Below are 10,737 nucleotides of genomic sequence, written 5' to 3'. Positions count from 1 at the left end.
CTGGATTAGATTCCCAGTACCACATGGTGGCTCACAAGCACCTAACTGCAGCTCCAAGAGATCTAACATCCTCCTCTGGCCTCAGCAGGCACCAGGCATGCACTGAGTACACAGACACAAAACACCAATACACATAAAAGATCAAAAAGCTACAAAGAAGTGAGGAAGGGTTCTGCTTCCACTTCCAAATGTCAAAGGGCCTGATTATATCTTGACTTCTAGTCTTCAAAACTGTTAGGAAATTTTTCACTTTTTAGTCATCTAATTTGTGGCACTTTGTCATTCTGTTTTTAAGAAATTAATAATTTCTTCCTTTTTTTTTTTGTTTGCTTGGTTTTTTTGTTTGTTTGTTTGTTTGTTTCCCTGAGACAAGGTTTCTCTGTATAGCCTTGAAGTTGTACATCACCACTGCCAGGTCTGGCTCTTCTTTTTGAAAAGCTCGTGTGGTGTGTGTGTGTGTGTGTGTGTGTGTGTGTGTGTGTGTGTGTGTGTATGTATGGTTGAATCCAAGGCACTCTGCACTGAAGTATATTCCTGGCCTAAACCTTGGAAGTTTGATGAAGGTTTCAAAGTTCAAAAGCAAGGGTTAACTCCAAGAAAACAGTCTAAAGAGTGATGGTGTAGAGTCAGGCATGCAGTACATCTGTCCTAGCTTGAAGGAGGCAGAAACAGGCAGATGTTTGTGAGTCCATGCCAGCCTGGTCTGCATAATGAGTTCCAGGCTAGCTTGGTCTACAAAGTGAAGAAAAAAAAAAAAAAAGCCGTCAGTGGTGCTTTAATCCCTCAGAACTCTAGTGATGGAGGCGAACTCTAAGTGATTCCAGCCTTAGTCTACAAATCGAGTTCAGGACAACCAATGCTACACAGAAAAACTCTGTTTCAAAAAAAAAAAAAAAGAAAGAAGAAAGAAAAAAGAAAAAAAATATTGGCCACATTGGGGAGTGTAAGGTGCTGGTTGCCAAGTCTGACAACTGAATGTGATCCCAGAACATCCTACATAATAGAAAAGAGGGCTACCTTCTGAAAGTTGTCCTCTGGCATTCCAGAGTAAATAAAAAATAATAAAAGCTGGATATAGATGGCATACACTTGGAAGAAGACTGCTGTAAGTTTGAGAGCAGCCTAGGCTACACTGTTTCAAAAAAGCAAACAAGAGACTAAGAGATGGCTCATCAATTAACAGCACTGTTCTTCCAGAGGACTGGGTTCATTCAGTTCCTAGCACCCTCATTCACAACCACCTTTAACTCCAGATGCCCAGGATCTGAGGTCCTGTCCTCTTCTGGTCTCTATAGGCACCTGCATGTCCATGGTGCATGTAAAAACTCACAGGCATGTACTCATATGTATAAAAACATTCCTTTAAAGGGAAAGAGAATAAACCTGGCTATTGTGGCGCAAATCTTTAGTCCCAGCACTCAGGATGCAGAGGCAGGCATATTTCTGAGTTTGAGGCCAGCCTGGTCTACAGTTCAAGTCCCAGGACAGTCAACCATAAGGATACACAGTAAAAAAACTGTTTCAAAACAAAAAAAAACCTCTAAAACTATTTAAGTCATTAACATGAAAGTAAAAAATGTAGCAGAATATTAATTCAGAACATGTTTGAAAGTGATGTTTAATAGAGTGGCAGAGAAAGATCTGACAGAATAGGATTTGGCTACCTCTCACAAGGAAAGGAAGAAGAAGCTACTAAAGGGGCAATGCAGAGAGAGGCAGAGACAGATACAGAGATAGAGATAGAGAGAGAGGAGGCAGTTTTACCACAACAGTAGCAGAGAGAGAACTGAGGTGAAGACAGAGCCAGAGAAAGGATGCTTGAGTTAGTTGGAAGGCAAACAGAGGCCATTCAGAGGCCGAGAGAGAAGCCAGACTAAAAAAGTCAGCTGGGAGAAGGGCGGAGCCAGAACAGCTGAGTTGAACCAGCCAGCCCAGAGCTCAGAAAGAGCAAGTAGGGTGAGTTTATTCAGCAGTAAGTATAAAAGGTTGAAAACATTCTAGACCTAGGTTAGATTGTATGGAGACTAGAGGCCTAGGTTAGCAGACAGAGGGAGCAAGCTTCCTAGACAACAATTGCATCAAGGTGAATAAAAGTTACTTTTACAGAGAAAGCCAGGGGCCAGCAAGATGATTCAGTGGGTAAAGGCACTTGCCACCACCTGTGACTACCTGAGCTCAATCCCTAGGACCCACATGGGAGAAGAACAGAATCCACAACCAAGAGTTGTCCTCTGATTTCCACTTTGGTGTCTAGACTTATACATTAACAATGTAAATTTAAAATAAAGTGTTTGAGTGGGAATTAATGAAGAGAGAAATCTATAGGGTTTTACATACTTCTTAGAAAAAAGTTTGCTACAGGAGAGAGGAACCGTCCTTAAAATATCTGAATTTCCTATTTTGCAACAGTCGTTTTGTAGACATGAGTAACAAATAGGTGTTAAAACCCTTGCCTGAAAATGTTTTGGATGGAGAATCACAGTCTCAAAGTATCATTTCATAGTTACATTACTTCTAATGGACACAGTTGAGAAGTCTGCCAGGATTATTAAGGAATTAGAATACTATGCATGAAGCATGTACTTACTGATACACTGCCTGTAAGACATAACATGAATGTAAGAAAACAAACAAACAAAAAAACATGTCTCTATCTCCACAGTCTAGAACCTGTCAGTTTAGTTCCTATCAGCCACTACTGCTATGACAAAATGCCTCATAAGCAACTTGAGAGAGTAAAGATTTACTTTGGTTCATCCAGGTTTGCATCCATGGTTTTATGCCTGCGCAAGACAGATACATGATGGTGAGAAGGCTTGGTAGAGAGCTGCCCACTTCAACTGCAGCCGAGAAGCAAAGAAACACAGGAAGGAAATAAGGAACTAGAACAATAAGATACCTTTCAAGGGCATGCCCCAGTGACGAGTGTATTTTCTCCAGACAGGCCTCACCAACTAACAGCCCATTTGATACGATGTTATCAGTGGATTGACCCATTGATAAAGTTAGTGCTCTCCTGATACAATCAACCCAGTAATGACTACTGGAACAGAGCCTTCATCCCACATTAAAACTTTAACAATTCCTTTTACTGGATGAACAATATATTCTGTTGCAAATATATACATTTAGTGATGACAATTGGGCACTTCTTCCTTTTTGTTTTGCTATTCTTTTAATTATTTATTTACTATGTATACAGTGTTCTGCCTGCCAGAAGAGGGCACCAGATCTTATTGATGGTTGTGAGCCACCATGTGGTTGCTGGGAATTGAACTCAAGACCTCTAGAAGAGCAGCCAGTGCTCTTAACCTCTGAGCCATCTCTCCAGCCCTGTTTTGCTATTTTTATGTAGTATGTTTTACAAGTTTGTACTAATATGTTCTCACAGTAAAAAGGCAATTAAGAGGAAAAATCTTCCTTTTCACATTTGAATCATCTGAAAACAGATACACATTAAAAAAACTTTCATTTGAATAACGAAAAGATAAGTTAAAATTTTTTTCTTTATACAGGTGGACATTGAATTGGACCTAATTTGCCTTTCTTTTTAAAAGTCTCCAAAAGCTGGGCGGTGCTGGTGTACACCTTTGATCCCAGCACTTAGGAGGCAGAGGCAGGTGCATCTCTGTGAGTGAGTTCTGGCCTCCACACATGTGGCAATCACTTGCTAATATTTGCATATTGCTAACACAATAATAATGGGTAAAAAAAAAAAAAAAAACACCAAAAAACCTCTACCTCTCTGCATTTCATTCTCTCCCTTAAGCATTTTTTTCTAGCACCTTTTTATTTTAAGTGGGGCAGGGAAGAAAAAAGACTGGGGTGTCGGGCATGGGAGCACTTTTCTCTGCTCAGTTCCAATCCTTCCCACTTTGGAGGTATTATCATTGTTTTATCTGAAATGGACTGTTTCTTAGTGGCTAAAATGAAAATTTAGCACAGTTCATCCCCTTCATGTTACAATACCACTGTTTTCAGTTTCTCTACTGTATGCTTTGCTTTTTGCCTTCCTCGTGTAGAGAGGGTCTGTCTCTATGTAGTCCTGGATGTCCTGGAACTCCTAGACGTTTTCAAAGTTTTATTAAGATTGGGCCCACAAAAGAAACTGAAGATCTAAATAAATGGGAAAATACTTTCATGGATCGAAGGACTTTATAATGGCTGGTAAGATCCTAATATCCCCACAAGTTGCTAAATCTAAATGTAGCCCAATCGAATTTCTAACAGGCTTTCAGGAAACACTGACAAGCGGATAGTGTTTCTGACTCAAGAAATACCTTAAACTAGAGCCGGGCGCGGTACTGCGCGCCTATAATCCCAGCACTCTGAGAGGTAGAGGCAGGCAGATCACTGTGAGTTCGAGGTCAGCCTGGTCTACAGCGTGAGTCTAGGACAGCCAAGGCTACACAGAGAAAAAGCCTGTCTCGAAAAACAAAACAAGAAAGAATCAGAGAAAGGAATGCAAAGTCAACGAACTTAGGAATTTGACAAGTATTTTGAGAAGTTAGACAACTTTGAGGGGGGAGGCTACTCTTTTTTTTTTCCTTGCAACTTTTAAAACTCAATTCACAGAAGGTGAACACAACTTGAGCATTATCACAAGTGATAAAAGCTTGTCCTTTACTTTAACCGACGTGGGGGCGGGGCTCATAAAACCACAAATCCTCAATATCAGTTTAGACTATTTAGTCTTTCTTACTTTTGGTTCCCGGGCTGGAGAAATGGCTCAGAGATTAAGAACATTTTGCCCTTTCTTCCAAAGGTCCTGAACCATCTAGTGAGGTCTGGTGCCCTCTTCTGGTGCGTAGGCACAGATGCAGGCAAAATTTATAAGTAGGTAAATAAATAAATTGAAAAACTGAACAACTTTGGCTTTTTTCACCCAATAAACGTGTTGAATTTTACTCACCGATTTCCTTTGATTCTTGTCCAGAAATCCTGAGCTTGCATTCCTTTGCATAGTGTTTCTGAATAATCTCCCACAGGTCTGTATTAACAAGAGAATTTCTTCGGGCATGGTACCGTGTCCACGAGGAGACCCGGCGGCGACAGAAGGGGCAGTACAGACTGGCCTTTTCAACAGTCGACTGGAAACACGGGTTACAGAGCGTGTGGTTGCAGGGTAGGGTTACCGGCTCCAGGAGGATTTCCATACAGATCCCGCACTGACATTCGGCCAAGGAAGGGATAGCGGCTTTGGATGCAGCCATCTTCCCACGCTAATGAGGCCCACTCAACGTCCACACCTGAAAGGAACAAGAGTCGTCTTCAGGCCGACCCCGGCGGGGCAGAAAACCGGCGGGCGGTTCGGGGTTTACTCTCCCGGACAGCCGCGTACTGGAATCCAGGCGGCCTGCGCTTCCACAGGCCCGAGACGAACAGGCGCTGTGATGTCAGGTAAACTGTTATGCCCAGCGTCCAGCGAGGGAATGAACGAACGTTCCCTCGGGAGCGCGGCGGCCTCGGGGAGGGTCACCCGGCGGGTCCCACCTCTTCGCGCAGGGCTTCCGGAGCTCGGAGAGCAGCCGGTACCGCCCGGAGCCGGGCTCGGGCCGCCGCTGGACTTCCGTCTCGCCGTCGTGGCGGAGGCGGCCCTCCAGCGTCCGTGCTCCAGCTTCTCGGTCGCTTCGCGGCTCGTTCCGACCCCGTGTCCCGCCGTCCAAACAGTCAACCCGACGCCACCAGAGCCGGTACACAGGGTCGGTAAACGTCACATTTCCCCGCCAAAACGGCCCTTCTTGCCCAGGGGACCGCCCACTGGGGCGGGACTTCCGGGAGCTGTTACGCCGCAGCATCCTCCTCCCACCTACGGTGGGTCAGCCAGGGTGGGCTTGGGAAACCTGGCTGGTCCCTGCTTGAAGTAACTTTCTAAACCAAGAGCCAAACTCTATTTTTTGTAATTATTCTCTCAGACTACCTTTTTGTTACTTTCCGAAGATCTTAGTGCCGCAAGAAAAAAACTGCAACGAATTCGATTTGAAGTTTTTTTTTTTTTGGCTTTTATCTGCAACACTAACATTCCCTAGGATGTGACTGATGGCGAGCAATTATGGGCTTTATGGACAGGTCACGTTCAAGGAAAGCAGCAACAAAAAGACTGGTGGTTTCAAAGAATTCCTATGAAGTGGCTTACAACTGGCTAATGCTCAGCAATTTGGAGGTGTGGCTTATTACTGCTTTCCCTCCTGGTTTTTTGAATGCATAGCTTGGGCCCTATACCCACAAACTTCAGCATGAGTAAATGCCTATTGGGGTTTGGTATGTTGAATCTGAAGAGCTCAAAAAAGAGACATTCGCCTACAATCCTAGCCTTTGGGAAGCAGCCACAGAAGGATTATTATAAACTAGCCTTTTTGGCCACACCTTTAATCCCAGCCCCTTGTAAGCTGAGGCCAGGCTGGTTGGTCTACTGAGTGAGTTCCAGCACAGTCATGGCTACACAGAGAAGCCCTGTCTTGAAAAACATAAACAAACAAAGCCATTGCCATATAACCGGTTCCAGGCCAGTCTGGGCTATAGGAGATCCTGCTGCAATCGGTCAGCCAGTCGATAACTGGATCATCAATAGCCTAATTTTATTTCATAGAAAAGTACCTATGGCTTGGCATAGTGATGCATACTTTTGATCCCAACACTTTGGAGGCAGAGGCAGGAGGATTTCTGTGAGTTAGAAGCCAGCCTGGTTTATATAGTGAGTTCCAGTAATAATTAAAGAGACCTTATTTTTTTAAATAAAAATTTTAAAAAAGGATCTCTGAGATAGGCATGTCTTGTAATTCCAGCATTTTTGTTGGCTTTGGTAGCAAAGGCAGAGGCAGAAGCAGGAGGATCTGGAGTTTGAGTCCAATTTGGGCAACACAGAGGTCCAGGTCTAACAGATCCTAGGTTCCACTTCCCTGTAAATCTGTAAGTAAGCCGTTCTCACCAGAAAGTTCAAAGTTTGGGCCAGGGGCTAGAGAGATGGCTCAGAGGCTGCTCTTTCAAAGGTCCTGAGTTCAATTCCCAGCAACCACATGGTGGCTCACAGCCATCTATAATAAGATCTGGTGCCCTCTTCTGGCATGCAGAACATTGTATATATAATAAATAAATCTTTAAAAAAAAAAAAAAAAAAGGACTATGCATGGAGATAACCTAAGACTGGCAGTTCAGTATCCAAGCGGGTTCCACTGTAATAGGAACAGGTACTGCCTTTGACATGAACTGATTGGCCTGCTCTTTAATTACCTCCCCCTGAGGGGGAAGCAGCATTACCAGGCCACAGAAGACTTCCCCTATCAGTGTACTTGGGGAGGGGCATGCATGCAGAATTTGGAGGAAGGGAGAGATTGGGACAGGAGGAGGGAGGGAACCACAGGGGGGATACAAAGTGAATAAAGTGTAATTAATAAAAAATTTTTAAAAAAGTGGGGCTGGAGAGATGGCTCAGAGGTTAAGAGTACTGGTTGCTCTTCCAAACGACCGGGTTCAATTCCCAGCACCCATATGGCAGCTCATAACTGTCTGTAACTCCAGTTCCAAGTGTCTGACACCCTCACACCAATGTCCATAAAATAAAATTAAATAAATTTTAAAAAAAGTTTGGTCCAGAAAATCCTCATACCTGTGACATCTTGACATTAAACTTCTTTTATGGGACAGTCCCCTGGTGTCTGCAGTTTTCTGTCTAAAGACTTAAGGCCCACAAGCTTGGCAAAAAAGTATCAAGGCCATGTCTATTCTGGAGCTGTGGTGGTGAGACGCTGGACATGGATGCTGGGAATGGAACTCTGGTTCTCTAAAAGAACAATACATGCTCTTAGCCACTGAGTCATCTCTCCACCCCTATATGTTATATTTTTAATTGATTAATTCCCTTTAAATAGGCATTCAAAATTCAAAATAAACAGTCTGGCTCTTCCTAGGGAAACATAAAGAACCGTCTATTTCCCCCAAATGGGGCAAAGACAAACCAAAGAAGAGAGTCCATCCCTGTCCAGCTTGATGAACCAACGAGTCCATTAGTCTTAGAGGAACACAAGTGTGGCATTACTATCAGTGGCGGGGATGACTCAAAGGCAAACCACACGCCTGAAATCCCCACCTCAGCATAGGAATGACCCACAAAAGCTGCATCACCGTATCCCCAAACTCAAGCAAATGTCCACCTTCTGTATACTCTAAATCCCCTAAGATCAGATATGGCTAGAGCAAGATTATGTCCAGCTGGTGGCTGAGGCTGGAGTCTCAGGGAGAAAGGGACATTTCTCTTTCTCTTCAATGAGGAAATGACAGCAGGCCTGATCTCATGACCATGTGGCAATCACAGCTTCTCTGATGTGAGACAGTGATATCATGTCATGCCTACAGACAAATTCCACTAATGCAGTAAAAAGAATTTCTTTCCCTTTGACTCTTAGACTCTTAGTTTCCCCCTTAAAACAATATCACGTAAGTATCACTAGGGAAGTGTAGATATCTAAACTTATACACAGGATCTTTTAAAAATATTATAGACATGTTGGGCAGCCATTGTGTATACCTTTAATCCCAGGACTCAGGAGCAGAGACAGGCAATATCCAAGTTCCAGGCCATCCAAGTCTACATAATGAGTTCCAGGACAGCCAAGGCTACACAGAGAAACTATGTCTTGAAACAAAAAGAAAAGTTATGTATATATAATAGGTTTTGTCCCTTTTTAAACTTATCATTGTAAATATTTAAACAAAATAACATCAAATCTGAGTGATTCCATATGAATCTTTTTATTATTTATTTGGTGGCATTGGGGGTTGAACCCAGGGCCTCATACGTACAAAGCATGTACTCTAGGCTACACTCCTAGACTCTATTTAATTATGAAAGAGTTTGCTTTTACTTTAACATGGCTACATACACAGTATTCATTGTATCAATTTGTCAGTTTCTTTAATGTTCCACCCACTTTTGCTATAAAAGAAACCTACAGAAATTAAATTATGTATTTTTTTTGTTTTTGCAACACAAATGGCTGAAAGTAGATTGCTGAGTCAGCGACTAACAGGCTAGTCTTTGACTGGTGGCATCAGCTCTTTTAGGGGTGCCCTTGTGGTTTCAGGGATGCTGGCTGCTTTCCCCTTCTCGACGATCTGAACAGCTCTCAGCAAGCCATCCTGCAGAGCCTGGTTCTTTACCATGTTGGTGATCATGAACGTAACATCTTTGATGTACATCCGTCTTACATTAGCAGAATAGTGCTCTGCCTTGTTGCCGTGTGCAATGAAGAAAGTACAGAGAGCTGTGACATCTCTCTCTTGCAGCCCATACTCCTCCAGGACAGACTCCCATACAATTCTAACCTGCTTGTTCTTGGCTTTTCTTCTAAGGATGGAGGTTAAGGTCGGAAGACTTCTCACCAGGTCTGGAAGCTTCTGAAGCATTCGAGTGTGCAAGCAAATAAGGACCTCAATGACATAGCTGTATAAAATATTCAGTTCCATTGAGGTGAACCTATAAAAAGTGTGGGAAGCTCCTTCAATGGAACATTTTATGTACAAACAGAGTTACATTTGCTCAGGTTGGCTCCATGTAAACCCACTAGATAGCCAGCTGTGTGTTTCAGAAGTACAGCCTGCGCCAGACTGCATAGCTGAGCTCTCAGGCCACCCACAGGATGAGGTTGGCATGGGGAAGGAACTCTGTCACTCATTCCCGTCAGGAAGACCAGCCGCTGAGAGGCTCACAGTGTTTGTACTGAGGGGCCTGGCATACACACAGGTGCTCAGATTTATCTCCTCCGAGTGGAGGAGCCCTAGCATAAGTGATACCTTTGGGAATCCTACTAAGCTCACTCTTGGAATGGCCCCTTGGAAACTTTCACAAAACCCCCAAAGCCAGCATGTCTCAAGCATCACTCACCCGAGGACCAGAACTGCTGTCCACATCTCATCTTGGGCTGCTTGGCTTGCCAAAATCTTGCTATGGTGTTCAAATTGCCGCGTCAGATTATCCTTGATGATGTCCAGTTCTTTGAACTGGGTGTCTAGAGCTTGGAGTTTGTTGTCTACTCTATGGGGTTAAAGAATCACAGGTGAGTTCAGGCCATGGGGACCTAGGACACTGATGGGTTATTTATAACCCCCACCAAATTCACATAGGTCTGTAGAGCTAAAATGCCTACAGGGTGCCCATTTGCCATGCCCTCTACCGACCTTGCTCTTTTATTCTTTACATTATCTAAAGTGTCTAATTAGTTGTCCCTGCGTATTGTATAATACTTTGCACTTCCCAGGATATCAATAAGCGTTTCTTTTCATGACTCTTAAGAAGTGAAGCCATCAGTTTTTTATTTTTTTGAACATTGGCTTCTCTTGCATGTGGAGGGAGGGGTTCGGGTGTGGACAACTTGGAGGAGCTGGTCTTCTCCTTCTGCTCTGTGGGTCTTGGGGGATGGAACTCAAGAGGTGAGGCCTGGGCAGCAAGTGCCTTAACCATTTCAACCAGGCCCGTTGTTACTTTTTAGGGAGGGAAAGTCTATTTGTTACAGCTGTACAGTCCTGATTTGGCCATTTTATAGATAAAGAGATTAAGTTTGAAAAAGACCAAGTCACTTAAATGACTAGTGCTCGAATCAGCGAACATAATAAAGTGGCTTCCTTTACCCTGTCAGGACTTTCCAAATCTGTTTTTACTTCATGGATGAGCTCAACTATTTTACGTGCATGAGTGTGTGTGTGTGTGTGTGTGTGTGTGTGTGTGTGTGTGTGTGTGTGTAT

General features: G+C 43.5%; 2 protein-coding genes across 2 annotated transcripts in view; both read right to left on the bottom strand.

The window, feature by feature from the left end:
* Positions 1-5,730, bottom strand: part of Rnf168 (ring finger protein 168) — a 26,484-nt gene extending 20,754 nt beyond the window's left edge. The window contains exons 1-2 of the mRNA XM_055625067.1: positions 5,494-5,730; positions 4,913-5,249 (exon numbers count right to left, since the gene is read on the bottom strand). Of these exons, the coding sequence (XP_055481042.1) occupies positions 4,913-5,213 (301 nt within the window). The 5' untranslated portion in view covers positions 5,214-5,249; positions 5,494-5,730. The remainder of the gene's footprint in view (positions 1-4,912; positions 5,250-5,493) is intronic.
* A 3,038-nt stretch (positions 5,731-8,768) lies between these two features.
* The window catches only part of Smco1 (single-pass membrane protein with coiled-coil domains 1), a 4,551-nt gene continuing 2,582 nt past the window's right edge, over positions 8,769-10,737 (bottom strand). Inside the window, exons 2-3 of the mRNA XM_055625223.1 lie at positions 9,881-10,030; positions 8,769-9,472 (exon numbers count right to left, since the gene is read on the bottom strand). Of these exons, the coding sequence (XP_055481198.1) occupies positions 9,028-9,472; positions 9,881-10,030 (595 nt within the window). The 3' untranslated portion in view covers positions 8,769-9,027. The remainder of the gene's footprint in view (positions 9,473-9,880; positions 10,031-10,737) is intronic.

This window comes from Psammomys obesus, unplaced genomic scaffold, assembly GCF_907164565.1.
Source record: "Psammomys obesus unplaced genomic scaffold, mPsaObe1.curated_primary_1811, whole genome shotgun sequence".
Classification (NCBI taxonomy): Eukaryota; Metazoa; Chordata; class Mammalia; order Rodentia; family Muridae; genus Psammomys; species Psammomys obesus.
This window is presented reverse-complemented; position numbering and strand designations above follow the sequence as displayed.